The sequence below is a fragment of the Euwallacea similis genome, chromosome 12 (genome assembly GCF_039881205.1).
Source record: "Euwallacea similis isolate ESF13 chromosome 12, ESF131.1, whole genome shotgun sequence".
NCBI lineage: Eukaryota > Metazoa > Arthropoda > Insecta > Coleoptera > Curculionidae > Euwallacea > Euwallacea similis.
In genome coordinates, this window is record NC_089620.1 from 388,786 (window position 1) to 414,504 (window position 25,719).

General features: G+C 33.5%; 5 protein-coding genes across 7 annotated transcripts; 2 read left to right on the plus strand and 3 right to left on the minus strand.

Annotated features, from left to right (window-relative positions):
- Positions 1-3,121: 3,121 nt before the first annotated feature.
- Positions 3,122-14,799, minus strand: LOC136412601 (choline/ethanolamine kinase). Of its 2 annotated transcripts, XM_066395711.1 has the most exons (9): positions 14,646-14,799; positions 14,289-14,401; positions 8,914-9,104; positions 6,515-6,660; positions 3,986-4,140; positions 3,811-3,932; positions 3,542-3,692; positions 3,342-3,486; positions 3,122-3,276 (listed from the first exon to the last, which is right to left on the minus strand). In XM_066395711.1, exons 1-9 carry the CDS (start codon positions 14,670-14,672, stop codon positions 3,175-3,177), a joined length of 1,152 nt encoding a protein of 383 aa, XP_066251808.1. In that variant the 5' UTR covers positions 14,673-14,799; the 3' UTR covers positions 3,122-3,174. The 2 variants fall into 2 exon arrangements, with proteins under 2 accessions (XP_066251808.1, XP_066251807.1); XM_066395710.1 differs by lacking the exon at positions 14,646-14,799 and having other exon boundaries at positions 14,289-14,535.
- Positions 14,800-15,528: 729 nt separating this feature from the next.
- LOC136412584 (nucleolar protein 11) lies at positions 15,529-17,462 on the plus strand. Its single transcript, XM_066395685.1, has one exon. The coding sequence runs from the start codon at positions 15,622-15,624 to the stop codon at positions 17,425-17,427; it is 1,806 nt and encodes a 601-aa protein (XP_066251782.1). The 5' UTR covers positions 15,529-15,621; the 3' UTR covers positions 17,428-17,462.
- A 401-nt stretch (positions 17,463-17,863) lies between these two features.
- Positions 17,864-22,859, minus strand: LOC136412596 (TAR DNA-binding protein 43-like). Of its 2 annotated transcripts, XM_066395702.1 has the most exons (9): positions 22,454-22,856; positions 21,388-21,557; positions 21,155-21,295; positions 20,811-21,018; positions 20,543-20,696; positions 20,213-20,304; positions 19,298-19,504; positions 19,060-19,244; positions 17,864-18,978 (listed from the first exon to the last, which is right to left on the minus strand). In XM_066395702.1, exons 1-8 carry the CDS (start codon positions 22,695-22,697, stop codon positions 19,063-19,065), a joined length of 1,398 nt encoding a protein of 465 aa, XP_066251799.1. In that variant the 5' UTR covers positions 22,698-22,856; the 3' UTR covers positions 17,864-18,978; positions 19,060-19,062. The 2 variants fall into 2 exon arrangements, with proteins under 2 accessions (XP_066251799.1, XP_066251800.1); XM_066395703.1 differs by lacking the exons at positions 17,864-18,978; positions 19,060-19,244; positions 19,298-19,504 and adding exons at positions 19,834-20,012; positions 20,088-20,159 and having other exon boundaries at positions 21,388-21,569; positions 22,454-22,859.
- A 250-nt stretch (positions 22,860-23,109) lies between these two features.
- mRpL44 (mitochondrial ribosomal protein L44) lies at positions 23,110-24,269 on the plus strand. Its single transcript, XM_066395713.1, has 4 exons — positions 23,110-23,270; positions 23,326-23,562; positions 23,613-24,125; positions 24,177-24,269. The coding sequence occupies exons 1-4, from the start codon at positions 23,195-23,197 to the stop codon at positions 24,257-24,259; spliced, it is 909 nt and encodes a 302-aa protein (XP_066251810.1). The 5' UTR covers positions 23,110-23,194; the 3' UTR covers positions 24,260-24,269.
- On the minus strand, positions 24,265-24,981 carry Spase12 (Signal peptidase complex subunit Spase12). Its single transcript, XM_066395718.1, has 3 exons — positions 24,823-24,981; positions 24,623-24,769; positions 24,265-24,567 (listed from the first exon to the last, which is right to left on the minus strand). The coding sequence occupies exons 1-3, from the start codon at positions 24,853-24,855 to the stop codon at positions 24,466-24,468; spliced, it is 282 nt and encodes a 93-aa protein (XP_066251815.1). The 5' UTR covers positions 24,856-24,981; the 3' UTR covers positions 24,265-24,465.
- Positions 24,982-25,719: the final 738 nt, after the last annotated feature.

Genomic DNA, 25,719 nt, shown 5'->3' on the forward strand with positions numbered 1-25,719 from the left:
AAGATGATCATTAAACACCTAAATGACATAAACTGTTAATTGATATAGCTAATTATTTATTTTTCAAAATTAAAAAATTATATACAGGTGCACATTAATTTTGTTTTGTTTAGGGCCGAAAAAAAGACTAAAACGCAATTAAACTGGATTAAAAAACTGACAATGTCACGTTAAAGTGCATTAAAAGTTGCTGTAGAGAAGTGCCATCAGTTTTGGTCTACGTTTAATATTACCGCCAGAAAAAAATAATATGTAAAATTGGAAAATCCAATTTTTCCCAAATATCTCAAAAACCAAAAAATATTTCGGGGATTTCTAAACGCCATTTTTTTAGGCCCTTGATTACGTAACTTTTCTTCCATTTAACTAAATCTGCATCTCTTACCGTTTCGAAGATCCCCATAGTGGCCCTCCTTATTTTGGGCACCCTGTATATTGTGACGTTTAATGTCTATGAACGCACATCCACGTCGCGCATCTGGTACCATCTGTGGTGCAGCGGCGACGAAAACTGAATTTAGTAAACCCAAAACTTTTAAAGGAGGTGTGTTATGGCTCGCCAAATAATGCAATACATTTTGAGTTGTGCTATTAAAAATTTGCGTGTAGACAACATCGTTTATTTTTATATCGAAAATAAACAAAAATACTAATTTCCCAACTAAATTTACTAATACCTTAAATTTTAAAACTGTGAGGACCTCAAAAGCACCACAGATCGTACCGGATGCGCAACTTGTATGTGCATTCAAAGACATTATATGTTACAATATACATATAGATATAGACACTAATCGTCACCGCAATCTGTATACTTTGTCTCACAAACCTAAGTATTTTTTTGGAAAACAAACGTGGCGTTTTTGCTTTCAGTTTTGTTGTGCTTTAAGACAAAAACGGAGTTCAATTATAAGAGAATCCTGGTTACTTTGAAAACTTTATTTACGAAAAAAATGTTTTTTGCTTACAATAGACCCACTTAATAGACTTATTACTATGTTACTGCATGAAAGAGACATTTTGTAAATCGATAATAAATTCTATTTACGCATATACGTACTTTTCCGAGATTATTATACATAAAAGAAAATTTCATAAACATTTATTGCAGAGCTCTAAAATTGAGGTTGTAAAACTAATTAAAATTATTAAGTTAAGATAGGAAATACAGAAGTTAAATAAATATACAAGCAAAAAAGACTCGTTAAAAACTAGAATACATTCATTTTTATCCACTTTTTTATTCGGAGAATATCATTTGCCACCTTTTTCACATCAAAATCAGATATTTAATTCTTAAGTATCAATCGCAACCACAGTAACGGACGCTGACAGAATTTTATTGCTACATAATTTCTGTTAATATCTCGGAGCCAAAAGTTCTGCAAAAGCATTACAATTCGAAACATCTGGTTCGTGAAATTCTCCTCTGAAACATCCTCATAGAAAATTGTGGATAATGTTAGACTAATATACATTGATGCAACCTGGATCAGAAAAGATTGCATTTATGCATATGGTCCTAAAATTAATCAATAATTTTCAGTGCTGCTGCTGTTACATATAATTATACGGGGGCTATTTTTTCAAGTTCCATTTAGTTGGCTGTGGATACTCAGTTGCCATAGAGATGCGTTTTTGTTTAGTATCATCCATTAATTTATCTGTCAGATTAAATTAAGCAAGTAAACTATTTGACGTTACAGTTTTGATCTGAGAGCATTTTGATTATGACAACTGTAGTCCCAGTTCCCGCTAAATGTGACATTCGTTCAGTGGTTTGTTTTCTTCAAGTTGAAGGCGACAATTCGGCTGAAATTTATCGACAGACGTGTGTGTTGTGTATGGAGGAAACTGTATCAGCGAGAGTACGTGCTAAAACAGTGTAGAATGTTTTGAGAAGGACAAACTGATAGTGGGCATAAAGTCTGCAATGTGATACGGAAGCGGCAGTGTTTTACAATTTCTGAAATATTCGAAGATTTTCCTTCTATATCCCGCTCAGTTCCTTATGGCATTGTTATAACAAAGCTAGTAATTCCTAAATACTGATGAGAACAAATTGCGACAAATAAATTCTGTGATAATGTTTTACAGAAACTTTTTTGGAAAAAATTGTAACGGGAGACGAGACGTGAGTTCAGTTCAGACAAAAGAGCAATCTAAACAATGGATGCATATGAACTCGCCTAATAAACCAAAGAAGTTTCAACAAACCATGTCCAATCGGAAACTTACAGCTACTATGTTTTGAGATTGTAGATAAATTTTGCTGTTGGAGTTTATGGAACCTGGGACCACAATTACTGTAGCATCATACTGTGAAATTCTTAAAAGCCTAGAAAGGAGCCATACAAAACAATAGGAAAGGCATACTGTCATCAGGAGTACTTCTACTTCATGACAATGTACGCCCCCATGCGGTTGTACAAACTAAAGAGCTGTTTAAGAATTTCGAATAAGAAGTGTTTGACCATCCACCGTAGTGCTGACTTGGTACCAAGTAACTTTCACTCTAGGATGAAAAGGTGGTTAAGAAAAGAGCGGTTCAACATAAACGAGGAATTGAAATGATGTGTGCAAGATTGGCTCAGGCGACAACTTGATATGAAAAGGAAATAGAAAAACTTGTTCTCCGTTACGACAAATGTCTTACTCCTAATGTGCTGATAAGTGTGTCGAAACGTAATCTGGATACATAAGTAACTTTTCATGTTTTTACTGACCTCAATTGCTTTTGCTAGTTCAGGTTAATTAGGAAATTGAAAAAAATAGCCCTCATTTTATCATAATAAATCGTACTTTTGGCCTAATAAAAATTTCGACCAACATATGACCTATTTAGTAGCCTATAATAGTTCTTAATAATATCCGTATAATACGGCTAATCATCAGAGTTTTCAAATGCAAGAAAAATATCCCTCCAAAAAATTTTTTGAGACTGTTAATGGTAAGTATTTAGTAATACCTAAATATACAACAGGAAGTATTTTCATAGCTTAATCTAGTTCATCCTGTCCTAACTAAAATTATATCGACATCAATATCACAAGTGCCTTCATTACCTCGGTTATCAATGCAACTTCCAGTATTTTATTAATCCATATCGCAGTCAAATCTCTTTTTCATTACAACAATACGCAGGGCACTGCTGCAGAATTTCTTAGAAAAATATCAGTCCGTAGTTAGGCAATCCATTTTTCTTTTAGTGTTCAAATTGCCACATAGCTTTTCTTTCAGTGTAAAGTAACCGGAGAGTCTTGAATGTCCATATTCCTGTAGAGAAACCTTATGTAGTCCTCATATAATTAATCAAAGAGTTATACGAATGTAATACGTACCCAGTATCCAAAAGGGATTTCTGAGGTATCTGCATTAATAAAAGCCCATAGCGACCAAAATAAGTTGGAGGCCAAGGTAAAAACTTCCACTTCTTTTAGGATCTTCTTGGGTTGCTCTCGAGACCCCACTGAATTTAGATATGATCTAAAAATTAAAAACTATTAAAACTATTTCTGTTTTAATTCTTGCGCTTAAATACCTAATGAAGGTTAGTCGTTGCTTCTCCGTAGGATAATTCGATAAGTCTTCTCGGTAAAAAGGGAATTTCTCCTCGCTGTAGTTGTAGACCCATTCGATGAAGTGGTTGGCGATGTCAAAACTCCTATAATTATAGGAACAATATTCGAAATCTAAAAGAAAAGAAGCGAAGCTAAATTGCTTGACTAATATAACATAATTGTTATTAATAACTTTATCGCGCACTATAGTCGGGAAGGACTGCATAAAACTGTATGTCGCTTTTATTACCTATAATGATAAGTTCAGAACCTTGAGGATCGTTTTCTTTGTCTGAGTCGAGACTTGTTAGAATATTACCCTCCTGCATATCGTTGTGGCAGAATACTACTGGACTATTTTCCTGTTCTAACCTAAAGCCAAAAATTAATGAAAAATACTTGAATGCGGATAAAAGTAAAATTACCTATTTTTTAACCATTTAAATTCAGCCCTCAGATCTACCCCAGTTAAGAGCTCCCGTATGAAATCAGGGGTGGTGGTCTTAAGCTTAGTGTCACACGTTGTAATCCAGCGATTTATAGTATTCCACAGCCATGTTGGTTCTTTGTGAAGTGGTACCTGGAATGATTTTATTAGTAACAAACACAAATTAAAAAAGAAGTTAGCAATAACATTGGCAGTATTTGCACTGAATGTTACGGTGATTTGCCAAAATGATTGAGTTTATTAATAATAATCAAATGTCAAATGAAGGTAAATTTAATTAGTAAGTTGCACATTCGGTTGTCTTATATAATAGGAAATCCATACAAAAGTTACTAAAAAAACAATAAAAATGGCACCTATTATTTTTTGCCACGTTGCCAATGTTGCTCATATAGCAAGGTAGAAATTTCCAAAGTCCTCAAATATACCAGACATCCAGGATAGTTGTCATTGCGTATTTTTTTGTCTTCACAAAATGGCGGGAGTTTGACCACCATTCTATGTTTGCGGTTCTCTTTTTTACTGTTCACTCCCTGCCTGGAGGGTTTTTTTGATAATTACCCGTTAAAAAGCCTACAAAGTATAAAACACAATGTATCTTTTTCCCCGTTCGTGGGAGCGGAAGGAAGATTGGTAAATAATGAGACGAATGCTCACGTATACGGAACCGCAAGGAACAAACGGAAGAGCTGGTAGGTGTTAGAAAATATTTATAAGTTGAGATCAATGCAATTGCAGATGAAGAAGATTGAAATGAATGTTAAAATAATCAGATGCAAAAAAACTGCAAGTGAAATCAAATAGTGAGAACAATACTTCAATAGAATGAGTTTTAAGGCCACAGGAAACAATTTATAATAAGGTGCATAAACCGTAATAATGTTATCTACGAATATGGAATATAATACAACCATAATTATGTATCTACATAATACGCCACAAAAAATCACCTTATTTCGAATTAAGGTCAAATGATACTCTACTGAAAATAACGAACACTTATAATGGGAAAAATTATTTTTTTGTGTCGATTATTTCATTATTAGGTATCTTTTCAAGTATGTATTATTTATGACCGGAACGTAATGTGAAATGCAAGCTTTTAAAATCGTAAAAAAAACGTAAAAAAAATTAAATATTTCCAACTATTACAAGTACATAAGGTTACAAAGCACATAAGTACACAGGTCCCCACTCCGCCATTATTGGAGCAAGATGGGGTGCCTTTGTCTTTTTTTGGACCTCCATGAAACATAAGTATTGATAAAGCTACTAAAACAGATAATAAAACACATCCTATACATGTGCAGCACCGACAATATGGAACCCAAAGCGGCGAACTTTCATGATCAACGGATTTTCTTGGAATAGTGGGACGGTGATTAAAAATTTAGGCCAAGGCACCTGACTTGCTAAGGCCAGCCCTGTACATGTGATATGCAATTCAAATTACCATAATATTTCGAACGTTAGCACTGGAGTTTATCGTACACATGACACAAGAAATTGAATTGCAAATACAGGGAATCGTTAATTCGCTAACTCTACTTCGAGAAAACAACAATTACACTAACATGAAATTGTAATTCAACGATCATCCCTGTGCTAAATATCTTCGCTTCAAAATCGTTTTTATATGTATACATGACCAATACACGCGCCTTGATACATATCTTTAGAATTGCATAGGAGGTTCATCATCCTCTTTATTTATATTTATAAATTACATTTAACTAGTTACTACAGACATACAAACAATGCCTCGCATGTTCGTTTGATAAATAATCATAATCAGCCTTGAGAGAACTGAATACAAAAACCTAATTGCTGAAACAGACTCGTTTTATCGCTAGGGTAATAACAAGGGATCATAAGAAAAATCCTCGTAGTACGCCACGTACGCAGAGCGACGATTAAGCCACTTGCTATTTACCATCAAACATCTGACATTGATAATAGATAACAAATGAATTTATCCAAGACGTGCCTCTGATACCCCAAAACCTGCTTGAGGTTACTTTTAATGATTCTTCTTCATGCAATTGGATCAATATGGTGAAAGGACACCTGTTCAGTTTTTCTTCACAATTGAATTCATTAAGCAATGAGGCCCATTCGTTAACTACTCTTTTTAGTTGCTCGTTATATCATGAGTACGTGCTAATGCATGATAATAAAATGTGTCAAGAGTGGTTTTCAGTATACGTCCCATTATCGCCCAAAAGCCATTGTGTACGCCTTATATCCAATTTTATACTACGCAATGATAATGATGAAATATGATAGGACTCATGTAAACCAAACTTAAAAATGCACGTTCGCAACTGGATGCCACATACACAGGGACACATGAGTTAATTTGTTTATACGATAATGATTTATTAACAATTATTATTAACAATTTATAGAGTATTTGAGTAGTAGGTATGGAATTGTAACGAAACGTATGGTGAGAAAAAATCTCCAGATTTAAGTAACATGGTATCCAGACCCCGCTGGTGCTCACCTCCATTGAGTGCAGTGCTGCCATTTTTTCCGCTATCTGGACCGACAGTCTTTCCTCCGCCAACTCGGAAGTGAGGAGGGGCCGGGCGTTAATGTACTGTTCGAGACGACCTCCTGGGAATATGCCGTGGAGTTTTGGACCCAAACCTGAAATGCCTTTTTTTAAGTTGGAAAATTAAAACACCAGAAAGTAATTGAGGAAAAAAACGGAAAATTAAATAAACACGTGGCAAATAATGAAGACAACTCGTCAAAAAAGGCTGCACCATAAAAATATATTTTAATAAATAATATAATTTTATGAATAAAAATAGACAGCTTCGTTTGACTGATGACGTCAATTGCGAAAGACTCGACTTTTTTTTATTAAGGCTATAGCCTGAAATGTCAAGATTTCTACAGGTTTCAATTACTTACTTGGCGATCATGGCATCCTTGACTCAGAAATTTCAAATAACTGTTCAAAATGATCGCAGAAAATGAAAAAAATGTCTGTTTCAAGACTATTTGTTCGAGTCCTAAGTATGTGAAATCAAACTCTGGTTCACAATTTATCGAAAACCACCAGGAAAATAGGGACTTTGAGTTCAAAAAGAAAATTAAAGAGTTTCAAAAGCAGCTTTATTGGCGACTCCCTGAAGCCTTCGTTGCTGCAAGACACCAAGTAAGTATAGTGTCAACGAAATCATAATTTTCGTTATAGGATTAAATAAACAAAAATAGGAGTATAATTTAAACTCGTAAACGTTTATAATGATTTTAATTCAGTTCGAAAATAATAAGAGCAGATGTAACGAAGGCCAGGCCATAACTATAATTCAACATGACAGACAACTAGTAATGAGTATATCTACTCTTGTTCACTAAGTTCAAAACACGATTTTTTGAGGTAATAGAAAGATAATGCAAAAGGATAAAAGCCATTTTTTTCATTTTTTTGCATTTATTACATGTCTCACTACTTAGTCAAAGTCGAGCACTCCGCTCTGTGACATTGCACCGATGAGCGAACATTTCGTGCGTTTATGAAAATTTAATTTTTCTTTCGGATTTTTAAGATTTTTGTACACGTAATTATGTAGTCATTTTCGATTATTTCGTAAAGCTTAAACAGATTTTAATTTCTTGTGAACCTCCCCTTTCTGGGAGATATTTATTATTGGTGCTCAGTTTCCAAGTTTATGTAACGATTAATATAGGAAACCACTAATGCTTTTACCACGCAATATTTGAAATTAAAATGGAATAAGAACGCATGCACATTTTTCAATTACGAAGTGACTATTTTTCCCTTATCAGTAGCACTGGTGGCATATAACTTTCCTGAAAAGAGTTCATATGATAAGGTAATGCCTTATGCATGGAGTCCCAGGTTTTATGATCATGACTTCAGGAATGGTTGGAATGGTGGGTTTGACATATAAACACAGGTTCGTGAACTCTGATCTATAGTACATGTGATACATAAAGGTCATTGTTGCACTGGTCATTTGGTCTAAATTAGGCTGGTAGGACAATGATATGCCTGCAGAGTGAGAAGAAAATTCCGAAATGTCAAAGCGTTTTAACCCAAATTTTACACATGAAATGCTCTCATTAAATGTCACAAAAATAAACGTAAAGTCTCTTTGGAAATGATGATCTGCATCGTATCAATGTCTGCTGATTTTTCAATCAATCGAGTTGGCGGGCTATCATTTAGTATAAATCGGTGGCCGAAAACTTCCTAATAGTGATCTGAGCCAGATCATCATTTTCAAAAATGCTTAATATCCAGTAACTAAGTTGGCCAGTGACTGAGGTATGAATACTAATATTTCAAGAAAAAAAAACATTGAAAAAATTAACATCATCATGAGGGCACGGGATGGAGCATTGAATTGTTGAACAAAATGATCTTTTTTTCGTACCTTATCTTACCTAAGCGCAAATTTACGTTGTCTCCTTGTAGGTGAAAACTGCAAGGAACTAGGTTCTTTGGTTATAAGAATAGCCCACGTCACAAGGCTCTTTTCTAACCTTTCCTGAAATCCCCATGTTAGAACCTGAGACATCCGGCATGTTAAATATTTATTATCTATAATTTTTATTACATCCACGTGCTTGCAATAAAAACTTCGATACCTCCAAGGCCACACAAATTCTGAATTCAAATAACTATATACTTATTAACCATAGCAAAACGAGTTTCGTGACCAAGCAGGGCTTATTATCAATATTGCTCCATATTACATACTACTGTTACCTCATTCACAAAAAAATTTGACTCAATTCTTTACAGCTTTTACATTTGCGATTTGGCACTGACCTTTGGCAAACGTTTTCATGCATAATATTACATCAATTGCTTTACTCTTCATTTATTGTTTACGTTTAAAATGGACCAAAATCTAAACTCACGTCTCTCACTCAATAGAGTGAAAATCACACTTTCAGTGATGAGAGCCTCAAGGGCACCTTCTCCATGCGTCTGTCCATAGATGCGAATGAGGACGTCTTTAGGTTCTTCACTGGGTTTTTTATTGTCTTCGTATGAGTCTTGAAGTTGAGCAGGAAGAGATACGTGGTAAAGGTGGTTTGAGAGGCCCCCGCTGCAACAATAGTTTAAATAGACATTAAGATAGCTCTTTATGTAACCAGTTAGGAAATAGATAATGTAACGAGTTGGATTCTCTGCGACTAACCGAGCACACAAAATTAACCAGTTACACAATCTAGTTTTTCCTAAGATACTTCAAAAATAAGTTTGTCTAATTTTGATATTTAAACTGGAATTTTTTAATATATTTTTTTAATCCTAAAAGATTTACATTTCGCAACCAATGACGAAAAGGTTGCGTTTAATGTCTAGTTGTGAAAAGTAAAATAATTTTGTGTTTTATATTTCATGATTATGTTACGGGTAATATAGAAATTTAACAAAATCTTGCATGAAACACGCTGAAAAATCACAATTTTGCGAAACTTGCTAAGTTTATTTCCCCGCCCAAAATAGCACTCTTCCGATTACATACATACAAATAGCTGTTTTCTAATTTTACTGTTCGATGAGGAAATAAGAAAAAAAGTGGAAATGTACGCTCTGTATGTATAGAATTACAAAAATATTATTGTTGTTACTAGTTCCATTTGCCAGCTGAGATGCGACGTGAAGATACCTGCTCATTACGTAAGAAGTTACAAAATGAAATCCGTTTAGTCACCGGTTTTGATTAAACAAACTGTCACTTTATTGGTCAGAGTTAGAAAAAATTTTGTAATTTTAAATTTTTTTTGATGACATGATGAGATTTTTATAAACTCAAATGAATGTCATAGTTGTAAATATAACTAGTAAATACATTTTAAACTTTTAATTGAATAAGTAATAATTTAATTTCATATTTAATTAGAAAAAATGATAAGTTAATTGGTTATTTTTCAGTTATAGTAATTAAATTGGAGGACATTTAAAATTCTTGTAAAAGGTAAAGAAATGTAAACAAAAACTTGTTTTTCTTGGAAATGTTATTTCCTTGGTATATTAAATACCATGAAACCAATTAAACAAGTAAAAATATCGACATTTTGCCTCTTATAAAAATAAAATTATTATTATAGACGAATTTAATTGTAGATTGCAGCGTATTTCCGATGACGTAATCACAGTGCTGTCATTTTATTTCATGTAACTTTGAAGTCAAATTTTGAAATTTGTTATGCAACCAATTAAACAAAAAAAGTATCATTAAATTTCTTATAAAAATAAAATAACAATTAATTTATATTATACAGGATGTTCGATTTATCATGCACGTGCGATTTTCTCGAAAACCAAGAATTTAATACAACATTTTTTCAAATAAAGTTTGTTTGGAGTAAAGGAGCACTTCTATTGACATAATTTTTTTCCAAAAAACTGTCATTTAGAAGGTCTTTTCAAGGACATCCACATTTTTTTCTAATAGAAACACTATATTTTTTTGACAAAAATGGATACACCACTAAAAACTGAAAAACATTTATTTGAAACATTTTTCGATTCAAAGCTTTTCTAAGTAGTTTATTCAAAGAAATAATAAAAAATTAAATAAAGCATGGAACAACATAAAAGTTTTCTAATCCAATAAATATTCAAAATACTATTAATTAACGTTCACAGGTTTACAAATTGCCTTATAAGTTTTTTTGAACAAATTGTTTCAATAAAAATAATCGATAAAATAAAGTTTGATTGATAAGGGTTAGTGTGTAAATAAAATGTTCAAATCATTGTAGCAGGTAAGAGATGTAAAGATGTTGTTCGAATTGTTTCTTTGTGGTTAAGAAGTGTGAAAAAAATTGCATATTTTTCATTTTAAGAAAAAATTGAAATGATCCTTATTTATAAAGAAAGTAGTTGCGATATTTCAAGAGCAATAACAACGTAGACTGGACAATTTCCAGAAAAGGTTATGCCATCAAGGTTCACAATCAAAAGACTTGTGAAGCAATTTGAAGAGACTGGGAATGTTGATAAACAGAAAAAAAACGTAAAAACACCGTAACTAATGAAAACAATGAAATCCATGTACTGGCTGCTATTGCTTACAATCCATTAATCAGTATTCGACAAATTGCATCAAATTTAAGAGTAGCGCTGAACAGTGTTTTTCGTATTTTGCATCGTCATAAATTAAAACCGTATTGTGTTTTCCTACATCAGGAATTTGACGGCGAAGATTTTCGGAATCGTACGTTGTTTTGTCAATGGGCTCAAAAACAAATAATTGATAACCCAAACTTTTTTGTTCTCTGACAAATCAACTTTTATTAATCATGGTCAAATTAACCACCACAATATGCATTACTGGTCTGAAAACAATCCTAGATAGATAAGGCAAGTGGAGCATCAGTATCAATGGTCTGTAAACATGTGGTGTGGAATCATAAGAGCAAATTTAATTGGACCATATTTTACTGATGGGATCTTGAATAAGAAAAAATACCAACAATTTTTAAGGCAAAAATTTCCCATTCTACTTGAAGAGCTGAATTTAGAGTTGCAATGCTCCATCTGATTTCAACGCAACGGTTGTCCAGCGCATTTTTTTAGGGGTACTCGACAAATTCTTCATCATGATTATCCAGAACGTCGAATTGGACGCAACGGTCCTATTAACTGGCCGGCAAGATCGCCAGATTTGTCGTCTCCAGATTTTTTTAATGAAAATATTTGAAGGATAAAGTTTACAAACATATTTCAACAACCCTAGAAAATATGAAACAGTGAATTAGGCAAGCTACTTGAGAAATTAGTACTCAAACATTATTATGTGTTCATGAATCGTTTAAAAAACGTATTATAAAGTGTATTGAAGTTGGTGGAAGAAATTTTGAACATTTATTGGATTAGAAAACTTTTATGTTGTTGTTCCGTGCTTTACTTAATTTTTGATTATTTCTTTGAATAAACTACCTAAAAAAGCTTTGAATTGAAAAATGTTTCAAACGAATGTTTTCCAGTTTTTAGTGGTGTATCCATTTTTGTCAAAACAATACGGTATTTCCATTAGAAAAAATTTAGATGACCTTGAAAAGACATTCTAAATGACAGTTTTTTGAAACAAAAATTATGTCAAAAGAAGCGCTCCTTTACCCCAAGCAACCTTTATTTGAAAAATGTTTGTGTTAGATTCTTGGTTTTCGAGAAAATCGCATGCTCGTGATAAATCGAACACCTTGTATACAAGAAGTCCCAAAATGAGGGGTCAATGCTTCACCGCGGATTTTTTGTTCAAAAATATATCGAATTGTCTTCTGGAGATATATCCTCTCAAAGTTTCGCTTTTTTTAAGTTTTGCAGATATGTTGAAAACAGCTATATGGATTGCAACAAAATTTGGTGTATAATTTTTTTGCTTCTCGGAACACATTCGACGAGGGTTATTATTCTAAAACCATCAGGGATAGTAGTTAATTGCTAGAAGGTTGAATGTTAAATACACCAAAACTTTTTTTATTCACTCAATAAGGCGGTTGGTTTTTCTTATAAAATTCCTGATCTGTTACGCAATTTTTTTTATCTCTTATTGCATTTTGATTTGGAACTTCAATTAGGCGAAAAAAAGTTAATTTTTTATTTCGATTTCTGACAAACAAGGTGCAATGAATGTGATGCCATTGTTGTGTAATTGACAAGAACGCCATCACCAGCTTCATTCATTCACTAACATTGTCAACAATTAACTGAGCTAGTGACGACGTCCTTGTCAATTACACAACAGTGGTAACACATTCATGTACAGGGTGGCCACCGAGAGGGGACCTTGTACCTTATCTTAAAAACTGTAAGAGTTACAAAGAACTTTAAATATAAAAGTTTCATAGTTTTGTTAATAGTTTTTAAGTACTTTATGTTTATGTATACAGCATGTCTCATTTTCGCGGAATGGAAGCTAACTTTCTTATTTTGAATTAGACAGTATACGTTTTATTTTTTTATTTGATTTTACATAAAAATCTAAGTCTTTTTTGTATTTAGTCATATATACCTATCTCTCATAGTTTTTGAAATAATGAAGTTTTCATTTTTTTTTTCAAAAAATCAACTAGCAAAGAAATGGTAATATTTACTTCAAAAACTAACAAAACTATGAAACTTTTATATTTAAAGTTTTTTTGTAACTCTTACAGTTTTTGAGATAAGGTACAGGGTCACCTCTCGGTGGCCACCCTGTACCTTGTTTGTCAGAAATCGGAATAATTTTTTTTTCATCTAATTGAGGCAATCCATATAGCCGTCTTCGACCTATTTACAAAACTTAAATCATTCTGAGACACCCTGTATATTAATTATATAATTATACAATATACATATACAGTATAATATTAATTATTATTATTAATAGATTAATTCAATTACAGATTGCACTGTTACTCTGATGACGTATCACACTGCTGCCATTTTATGTCATATAACCTCAAACTTAAACTGAAATTTCTCATTTGTTCTATATTTTTGTGAATGTTTGAATTTTAAAAAGAATTTATTTAAAAAAATTAATTTTAGTGGTGCAGTACTATGTTTCAAGAGTGCAAATGCAAACTTCTGGATACTAGTAGTTTATGGGAAAATGGCAGGAGTAGCGACAGTTTAGGAATACGTTTATTATAAGAGGTAATTGAATGGTAAGCTGGTTGAATTGTCCTTAAGATCTCCTGCATATGTATGTATATATAAATGGTCAGAAAATTTAACAATTTGCCATCAAATTTCCCACAAAAATGCTATGAAATAAAACATTCAAATGCAGAACCAAAGGTGCTAATACATATTTTACAAACGGGCCTTAAAGTATTTTACACCCCCCCCCCCCCCCCCTCGCTCCTCCCCCTGAGCCTTAAAAAGGTTTTCAAGAGGCAATTTTTCAAATCTTTTGAAATTTCTTAAAGACTGATGCGAATTGGGGATTGAACTATTACTTTCTCTTTCTATATTTTCCATACAACGAAAGAATGCTACCTAGAATTCCACACCTTTTATGCCCCTCTTATAATCGCGTGTTTGCAATAGGACAGTGTTTATGCAAATAAAAGAAAACCCGATTATCTGTATACACACATACAATTACAAAACTATGACAATAACATGTTTTTCTTTTCGTCCATCAGGGCCGCGACGCACTTCAAATTTCTGACTATAGTTGATTGGAATAATAAATTCAAAAGTTTGTTTAATTCTTAATTATTGTAGTTATTGCTAAATCACAATCGTCAATTACTACCCCTTTAACTGATGCAAAGTGCTAACCTACCTAATATGCTTTAATCCTATGTTCTGGGTGGTCACTTTCTTCCACGGTCCATGGAGATAATCTCTGCATATTCTGACGGCTAGTTCCTTCATCTCCAAGGTGTCCCCATGGATCTGGTTGGAACAGATCGTTGATAATAAATTATTTAACATTAAACTGGAGATTCTACGCATTGTAAAAATTATTAAATTTTTATTTGACTTTGATTATTTATTACAGTATTTTCTCTCCCTTTTATGTTATGTGCCGGACAGTATTTAGATATCCAATTTTTTTTACAAATAGATCAATAATTCAACGCAGTCGCTTGTATACCACTGATGTAGCGTTTACGTTTTTGTTTTCAAAATTGCTTACCTTTTTGTTGTTACCTAGATTTAACATTTTTACACGTAATGTATCCACTATTTATAAGAAAGTGAAAATTCACAGAGTACCACGTCACAAATAAACTAAAAATAAATTTGCGTATACTATAATAATCCAGTGAAACACCAAAATTTCCGGTATAGTGGTATAAATCGAACTGAAAAGTTCGACAATGTGTGCATTATTTTATATAGGATTTAACAATATTCTTTAAGTAAATAAAAGATACTAAGATTGACGGGAAGTGTGCGCATGGACATACGATAAACACACGTTCATCTATTGGTCCACGATAAGTAGGTATTCAAGTCCCATGGTATTCCATCGGTAGGCCATGATGTTGCAGTGGTATGAATGTGCAGAAAAGTATGACAAAATAATTAATAATCTAAAAAATTAATGCGAATGAAAAGAAATTATTTTTGGAGTTTGGCCGTCCATATTTAGTGCTTTGAAATACAGTGTTTTAATAAGTATGTTTGAGAGGTTTATCTTTACTAATACCCATACAAAACCCTAATCCTGGATTTTTGTCTTCTTTATTATTGTATTGTGTTATCCGGAAAATTACCTGTAATTTAGTAGGCAATAATTGAGATTAGACAAATTAAAACAATAATTAAAAATTAAATTATTTGGGAATATTGTTCTGAAAAGAATTTAAAGATTTCAACAACTAAAATAACCATTATTCCTAAACCTATTATCAAATATGATAAATAGTATTTGTGATGTGAATTTTTTATTTACATTTTCTACTGTGGAACGTGGTCCCCCTCTTTATTCTAATAGAATCGTTCATTATTTAAAAATACCTATTTTTGACATTTTGTCATTTATGTTTACTTTTAAGGTTATGTCCTATATATACACCTCCATTGCTTCTAATTCTCGTGTTAGTTCATATAAAAATATTTGCAAATAGATAGATTATAAAGAGTTTTTCCAATATAAGTCACTAATTATGGCCAAATTACTATCCTACTATTGCCTTTGCCCCTTAATCGACACCAAGAATTTATTAGGAATATCCGAAGATATAGAAACCGGGATTGTGATCGTAACTCTGGGCAAAAACATCGCTATAAAATACAGAGTCTCCGACCAGAAGCAGCTTTGCAGTTGGAGGACTAAAGAAAAATTCAGCTCCCAAGTTGTTTTTGATAAGAACCTTCAAAAATATGTAGCCGTGTTTAATCATAATTTTATTCGTGTGTGGGGAGATGAAGAGGAGTCTTTGGATAAGGTTAAAAAGTACAAATTCAAGCAACCTATTTATACAATTGTGAGTCACAACCAAGAGACTTTTGTAGTGTTCAAAAGGGGGTCTGTTTATTCTTTAAGTGAAGTGTTGGAAGACCGAAAGAACTTCACTGCTGCAGCAATCAATGAGTTAGCAGAAATCAAAGACTTTCGGTATATATCCAATGGAGATGATCTGTATTTAGGTTTCCTTTCAAAAACTAAAACCACCTATACCTTCCACTGGACTGTTCATAATAAATTTTTGAAAAATGTGTTTACAAAAACAAATTTTTCCATTGAAAATGAAGAGCTTTGCAGCTGTGAGCTATTAATAACAAGTAAAACTAATTGTGTTAATTTACTGACTGTCTGGAGTGATGGAAAGATGTTTCTGAAACCATTGGAGCGTCAAGAAAAATCTGATCCTAAAGACTTATTCACAATTATTGAAAGTATTTCAGGGCAACACCCAATTAAAATTATTCCTTTGGATGATAATTACATAGCAATTTATGGCTCAGACCCCAATGAAGAAGGAACAGTTCTTCTAATTTACAACACTCAGTTTAAAGTGATTCAATCAAAACAAATTCATAAGTTGTATTCGGAGGATGCTAAAATATGGAAGATGTTTAATTATATACTACTGCCTGTGGGACAGAACTTGGTAGTGGTGCCATTTTGCCTTGAATCTGAGCAGTTAGTAGCCTTAATTGGCAGTCACAAATCAATGCAAAGTAAAATTGACAATGATATTGCATTTGTAACCGAGTATGAAGTTGGGGATTGGACAGAGGAGCCCAATAAAAGAAAGAATGGGAAGGTCAAACACAAGTTTAGTTTGCTTGGAAACAGAGTTGAGGAGCTTGTTAGAGATGGACATTCAGAGGCTGCAATTGTTGAGCAAGTAATTCCAGGAATTCTTGAAGAGAACAATGTATGTTTGCTTACCAGTGCTTTAGAATTTTTCAAAGATATTCCTGAGAAATTTATGGCAATTATTCTGAAGTATGTCCTTGCATGCAATGCGGAACAGTTTCCCTCATCTAACAAATTAGGACAGTTCAAAAACCTCCCAAAATGCCTTCTTCCCAAAGAAAGAGTAGAATTGTTAGACAAAATTTTAACTCAAAACTTTAGCGAAATCATATTGTTACCTCATTTAAGGCTCAACTTATCCTTAGATGAGGTAATTTTGTTGTTGCAGTACATAATCTATCAATTCTCACCAGATGGACATAAATTGCCTTCTATGAAAATCACAGAAACAGAACAATGTCTGATAAAGTGGGCCAGTCTAATAATAGATGCCAATTATCAGAAGTTCATCCTTTCCAGAGATGAGAAGATTGAGGAGCTGTTAGTTAAGTGCAAAAATATTGTGGCGGACCATTTAGAAGTGTTGGAAGAGCTAAAAGGGGTGGTGCCAGTTTTAATAAAGTTTCAATCTCTCAAGGAAGGAAAAAATTTTGTTGGTGGAGGATTGGCAGATTGTTTGTATAGTATTGAAGTTGTAGAATATTAAACAAAGAGTTAAAAAAATAAATTATTTTAAGGTTTTCCTCCGAGCCTATTTGCAGATTTAAGTATTATATTTATTTTCAGAAAAAGCAATGGTGTACAATCTTTAAAAATCAATGACCTACAGGTAAGGGACACTGGTGTACCTTAAAATACATATTTTTTCATTCAATTACCTCAAGTGGCTCCGCCGAGTGTTAAGAGAAAAAAATTATGTTTTGAAGTCTTATTAACTGACATAAGAATTTCCAAAATTCCATTTGAACTGCAAATATAGTTTTTTTGCTCTCCTTAAGCTACTTTTAAAACGCTATATATATTCTACTGGTATTATGGCAGCAATGCATAATGCATAGACGCCAAAATTTAGAAAAGTCGGGCTTAGGTGAACTATATTTTGGCGACAATTCACCAACTTAGCTTAAATAAAACGCTGGATCTTTATGCTCACTTACAGCAGATCTACTTGCTGATCTCAATTACAGTTATTGAACATACAACACCAGTTAAAATCTATGTACTTAAATCTATAGTCCATTCCAGGTGTCAATAATGCAACTCTCCTAGTATACGTCTCTTTCTCCCAGTTTACTATACAGTTTTCCATTTTTGCACTTATAATAATAGAGAAAAATAGCACTCTCTAGACACTAAAATGTGATACACACACAGTAACTACATATTCGCATCAATTATAATAAATCTGTCTGTTATTTAAATGTTCTTTAAAAAGGGCGAATACATTCCACATTTCACACGCATTTTAAGGCTCTCACAGATAGACTACTACGTCACGCTAACTGGTTGCTTATGTCAGCAATTTTGTTATATATCTTAGTACCATCACAAAGCAGTTGTGCGCAAGGCAAGAAGACGATAAAAGGTATTACACGTACAAAATGGCAAAAGTCAGTTTCGCCGAGAATAAAATGGACTGTGACAAAGAATATTTTTGTCTTTCTGCAACACAGGCCGTTTCAATGAAGATGTTGACTTACATCTATGTACTCAATAACAATAGACTATCCCAGCAATTCAATACATTAACACTTGCGCAAGTATTGATATTATTCAGTGCGATCGACGCTACTATAATCGCTTGTGTAGGTGCATAGGCGATTTTAGTGAATGACACCTTGTATGCCCGATGAGGGCTCGCTTGAACACATTACGAAATTACTCGATGGCGTGACCAAGTCGTCCATCTGCGGGAGCTCTTACTGTTAGTAAGAGAAAACCGTCTTTGTAATAATTTAAGCAAATCATCAATTCCACACAATTAATTAACTCCAGAAATTCATACCTCCCATTCATTTTCTCAACATAATTCGTATCACAGATTATCTAAGCTAACAATAGTGTTAACATAGGCAAAATTGTTGCCGTAATAAATTAAATGGTATTGTTCCTTCATATGATTTGCTTAAATTTCATTTCCTTTGTTTCGTTCTAAAGCGAAATTTGATTAATCAATTAATTAGGTACTAATAATTCGCGATTTCCACTCTGCGAAGTATCTTGAACTATTGGTGAACGTTCTCACGATTGAGTGTACCTAAAGAGAAAAAAATATTTTAGAAACTGGATTTTACAAGTTATCTCCACAAAAAAAATGACGATAAACCTAATAACTTGCCTTTTAATCATATTTTAAAAACCCCTTGTCTTGGTTTTGACCGGGTGGCGGTCTGGCAGGCCACTGGCCGCCTCCTTGACCTCCATCGCCTCCTGCTCCGGGACCACTACCACCTTGAGACATCCAATTCAAAAATCCAGGACCTCCGCCACCTCCACCTTGGTTTCCACCCCCTTGATTATTACCTACAAATGAAAAATAAATATATTTCATCACAGTTTTGACAAACACATCATACCAGTGTTATTATTTGGTCCATTATTGAAACCCTGGTTAAAATTGGGTTCAGGCTGGTTTTGCAAGTTCCCAATTAGTCCCCAACTGGCTTGATTTAAAGCTGCAGCAACTAGAGCTGGATTCATAGGCAGAGCTCCTAAATTTAGGCCCAATCCTAAGGGATTGCAACCACCCTGGTTGTTGTTCTGGCCGCCTTGGCTGGTGATGCCTGATGATGGATATTGGTTGAAATCTACTACTTCATTTTCTTTATGATCTTTCTTCTTAATCATCAATAAATTTGTTACAATACTGGGAAACCCACAAGTAAATATGATTAATTACAAGTGGGTACTATGAGTTTGTTTTATAATTTATGACATGTCCTTGTGAACATCTTACATAGAGCATAAGGCACAATAGGCAAGTCATACTTGTTCAAATAATAATAATTTGGCTGTAGAATACTTCCCTGTATTAATAATATTAACCAATTTCGGAACTAGGCGTTTTAGGACGAGTACAGTGGGGATTAGGATTAATTGTATTCTTCAAAAATTTAATTTTCAATTTTACCATTAATTAAAATAAATTGACGAGTAAAATCATTTATTCTAAATCAACAAGAAACAGCACCACTAATGCTCCAAGTTATCGACCTTCACGACTTTACTGTTATACCAACCCAAAGCAGCTCTTAGACTCTGTTGAAATATTATTTGGTTTTGTTCTATATCCTAAAAATTCAATGAAATTCATGTTTAATTCTTTAAAAACAATTCAAGCTCTTTTGAATTTTCCCATAAAATTACCTGGATTTTGTCGGACATTGGAATTGGAACTGGGAGCAATAGGGAGAAAGGAATTAGGTGTCAGTAATTGCACTAAAAATCAACAATTTTTATGACCCATCACCATACACAAATTTCTAGCTCACCTAAAGCCTGCAAGTTGGGCATGTCCAAATTTCCCCTGGGCCCTCCTTGATTGCCCCAATTGCCTTGATTTGGACCTAGAGGGCCATTATATCTAAAAGACGTATAAACAATTTTTTAACTGTCGAAAATAATATACTTTAATTTCAAGACAAAAAAGAAGACATATTACATATGTGAGAAACTTACAAATAAAGCAAAGATTACAAACAATACTATGGATATTTTCAAGTAATGTTGGAGTTTTTTTTTTAATTTTCCAAAAGAAGAAAAACCAAAATTTAAACATCCATTACAAAAAAAATCACATCTATTTCCTTATAAATATTCACCTTTGTGGGTACATTCCTCCTGGCCCATCAGGTCCTCCAGGAGGGCCCCGGTTTGGGCCGTGCAATCTCATATCTCCCCCTCTATGATCATATCCATGCTTTGAAGCCCTTGTGTCTGATTTGGGAGCAGCATTTGAGACATGAACTGACACCCCTGTATTAAGAGACAAAATTACTATTACAAAAGAAAATAATAAAAAATAACAATTGTCACAATATAACAAATAAATTTTTTTACTAAATAAAATAAGAACAGCTTATAACTGACCTTTAATGATATGATCTTCTCCGCAGAGGCTTTGAGCAATCTCAGGGTCAAGGAACGTAACAAAACTGAATGCACGGAAAGGTTTTGGTATAAATACATCAGTAACTTCTCCAAATTTTCCAAAATATTCTCTAAGATCATCAGCAGTCAAGTCTTCAGTACATCGTCCAATGAACACTTTACAAGGAACTTGCTGTATTAAACCTTCCTATAATATATTATTACCCATAAAAAGAAGTAAATGATAATCTTATGGTTTTCCAATTAAAAAAGTAAAATCAAATTTAAAAAGGTATTGAGATGCAGTTTGTTTAAAAAATTACACAGTTGTGGTAGCAACTTACTTTTGAGTTGGGGACTTTAACATCACACCATCTACCATCAATCATGTGCCTTTGTGCCAGCACCCTCATCTGTGATTCATAAGAGGCAAACCTAATGAATCCAAATCCTTTGGATTGCCCTGATTTTGGGTCTTTTTTCACCTAGAATTAAAAATGTATCACATGAAACAACTATAATAAAAAAAATCTTTAAGATTAATACATCTTAACGTTTTGGGAAAACATCTACTTACTTGGGCCATTAACACTTCCCCAAATGTCTCAAAATACTCCCTTAAATATTGTTCTGTGGTTTTCCATGGTAGACCCAGTACTATCAAGTCAGTGCATCTCAACTTTGTCTCCATGCGTTTAGTCTTGGCCGTCGAATTTTCGAGATTATCATCACTTTTGCGTTTATTCTCTGTAGGGAAAACTTAAAGTAGCAGATGTCAGTCCAGATCCTACCTATTTTCCAAGGCATATTGCGGTTTTTATGCATAGAAGTGTTCATAAACTATATAAAACTTTTCAATATACAAAGGAGTAATACCTGGTAAAAAGTATCACATTCCTTGTTCCTTTGCCAATGATTCATTTTTAGCACTATATATTTTTTAATTACCCCAGCACTAAGTTGAAGAGATCTAGTCATTTAAATTCTCATTTGAAGCAAAATCTCATTTGAAACTTCAGTCAAAAACGCACAACCTGCTTACATTCAGCACTCAATGTTGGTTTTAACACATAACATGTAGAAACAATACATTACCAGCATTGAGCCAATGCCATATAAGAGAAAATAGTACACTGTAAAGAGTTTATGGCAGAAGTTTTTGAATCGTTTTGGTATAACTTAGCTCTACCCCCAATTTCGTATTCATGCAGCAAATTTTGATGAATATGGGTACTCACCCTCCATTCTACATTTGACAAGCTGTAAGGTTTGGACTCAAGTTAAGTAATTGTTTGCGCAGAAAGTGATGCTTTGTAACATGCTGACTGCAGAAAACCAAATAATACAAGATTTAGTTAAGTTCTATTTTCACAATTGTGAATGGTAAAGCTACTCTACCATACACAGGTAAAAAAACGAAATAAAATAGTATCTATTGGCAATAATTTTCAATAACAACATTGAAGGAAACATCTAAGCTATGAGCCCAAACCTTACCCTCATAGTTGCTGCTTTGTAGACACTAAAATCAAATTCCCCACTCTTTCAAGCTCAAGCCTGGCAACTCGCTCAGCTCAGCAAGGTGTGAAACGACACGAAATAACCCAAATCAAACTGGTATACATTCACCTGACCATACTAACCTTTGGGAAACACACAGTAATAAATATGCGAGCCCCAGCCCCCATCAGGGGGCGGGTGCAACCTTCCATCACTCAGTCGCACGCCCCTCACAGACTTGTTCTCGGGATTGCGGTATTTGAGGCCTGAGGCCCCCGGAAATTGAGCCGCCAACGTGCTCAGCAACAGCGTGCCGTCATCCTCGGTCGGCAGCTCTATGGGCTCCTCTCCCTCATCTTCAGCTACTTGCAAATACTCAATAGACATCCTCTCAACAAACTCAGCCACCCCCAGACACTCTCGCACAACGTTTTAGCGTTTGAAAAACGCCTGATACCAGGAAAATTCACGCAAAAAGGGCCACACAATGTCACAAAGTTATCAAACGACGAACAAGTTTTCAAAATGGCGCATAGACATGCACGATTTTTTTTACGAAGGGGGAAGGCGGAAGTGACGTCAGTGACAGCGAGTGATTGCGTGTGTTGCGCATTACGGAAGTATGTCAATAAATCTGTAAGTACTGTTCAGTATCATTTTCTCCTTGTTTAATACTATATAATAGGCACGAATAGAAACTGATATTCTGAACATTGACAGTCGAAAACGTTATAATTTGTCTCATTTCCCAATTTAACCTCAATTTTTACTTAAGATATGAAAAAATTATTTTCTTTTAATAATAAATAAACGTACAAGATTAATAAAAAGTATAGTAGAGTTAATTTCGAATTTATCATATTTATAAAACAATTTCCAATATTATGTCCCTCCTGAGGCAGTCTCTTTGCCTTACGAACTGCTTTTTAGCACACACAGCACAGTATTTTTTAAGAAAAGGTAAATATTCCCAACTTTCCCTCCATTTATATTTTCCCCATATCTCGTGTTAAAGATACCCGGCAAATAAAAAGGTGGGTAGCACCAACATTAAAACAATTAGCCCTCCGGCATAAGAAAGTTGGTCCTGATCCTGAAAGTCCCAGATCTAGTTATTTGGAGTGGAACTATGATATGGAGTTACGCTGCTTCGCTAAAAGAGTAGGAGAAAAATTTGACGACTCACTTTTGAAACAAGCTTTTGTGCAAAGAGAATGGGCCAATATACAAGAGTTTAAATCTAAGGAATTAGGTAATATTTTCCTCCAGAAATTTGCTTATTATTAGCTGTAATTAAATTAGGTGATTACTCATTTGAACCACTGCAGCACAATAACGAATTATCTCAAAATGGCTTAAAAGTGATTTCTGAATTGATCAAGGAAGCATATGCTAAATCATATCCTACAGATATTGTTAAAGCTGTTTGTGACTATTTAACTACAGATAAAATGCTAGCTCATATTGCTGAGCATTTAGGCATGAGAGACCTAGTGAAGTCTCAGGAATATCCTCCTGAAACTAAGACTTTAGCAGATGCTTTTAAAGCCATTGTTAGTGCTTTATCTGTGTCATCTGACTCTCAGAGAGTACAGCAGTTTGTAAATGATTTTGTTATTGTACAAATGAATGGGAAGGACATTTATGATATATGGATACCTGAGAAACCTTATGAGTATTTGATCAAATTATTGCAAGAAAAAGGGATATCTGAAGTAGAACCAAGGTTGTGCAATCAAAGTGCCACAAATACAATTTTAGCCAATTACCAAGTGGGGCTGTATAATGCTAAAGACAAGTCTTGTTTAGGATTAGGTAGGTTTTTTTTTTTTTTTTTGGTTGTGTAAATAATAATATTTTCTGTAGGATGGGGAGAAAATGTGCAAATTGCTAAAGACACTGCTGCATTAAATGCACTACAGAGGATTTATAGTTATGTCAATAAATAGAAAACTTAAATGATTTTGGGTTTTATTGTTCCCATTTAAAATTAAAGTAATTAGGTTTAAGGTAAGAGAAAATTAGAAATGTGTGACCATTTTTGGTGAAATTTATATCTTGATGTTTATAAGCAAAAATCAGAAATTCTTGAAATAACATAAATATAAAATCTAAATGCAAATACTGGCTTAAATGCCAATAATAATAAACCACCTTATTTCTTCTTTTTAGATTTAATGTTAGAAGAATCTCCATTCTTTGCAGGTTGCCAGTTCAATGGTTTTCTTCGATATAAAGGCCAAGGCACAATAGTTAACTGAAAAACATAGGATTTTGCAATATAATGTTGCAGATGAGAAAGAAATACATACAATGCTGGCTAATAAAAATCCTGCAGCTAAAATATACACAGTTTGAGAGAACTGCTGGATAATATATCCCCAAATAAGCCCCACTATCCCAAAAAGCGTTATTATGATTCTGGACATGCGTTCTGCTTTATGCTGACCCTCAAAGTCCTAAAAAGTGGTATTATAAGCCCAAGTTCTTAAAATTAAACATTGTAATCTACCATATGTAAAGGAATGTTTTTTACAAATTCCATGTTTAGATAAAGGGTCCTGAAATTCTATATGCAATAAGTGAATTAAAGTAACTAAGTTATTTAATTTGTGTGATTTTTATAGATTTTTTGGATCACTTAACTAATGACGTGTATTTTTATTTTTTTAAACAGACCTTCATAACCTCACAAATGATTCGTCACTGTTTCGTGCCAAATTGACATTTGATTTAAAAACATGATCAGAAGCTTTGGTTTAATTATATTGCAAAATCGTTACATTTGTCTTTAGTTTTATTTTATTCTAATGTTTGTTTTCTTAGCTTAACAATGAGAATCTGGGTAACCATAAAAGATACGAAGTTGGTTAAATAGTGCCAAACTTGCATTTTGGCTTTGCGAGGGAACACTATTAAGTTTAATTTTAGGCACATAAACAACGCATTTTAGAATTTTTGAATCACACGTTTTCTAAAGTCTCAATGCAGGAAGTTATGTCCTTGGACTTGGAGGAAATAATCAAAATTTGTAATAATTATTTAATTTCAAAATCGATTTATTTATACATAATATTCATATATATTAAGCACAATTTACTTGTTTCTGCGACATAGCGATGACCATGTAATTACATTGTAACTATTTACTTACATCCTCGAAAATAATTTTGTTGTTATCTTACAACGGCTATTAAGGGCTCGTATATTGGACTCTATATGTATGTAATTACATAACAACAAAATTTTCAGCAATAAATTACTGCAATTTTGTATCGAATCATATAGCTTTCCAATTCAAAATCTCCGCGCCAACTCGTCCACTGTCTCAGGTGCCCACCATATCTTCTGTGGAACCAACCGAGCGATCAAAATGATTTGAACCAATTTTCCGTAGATTGTCATGGTC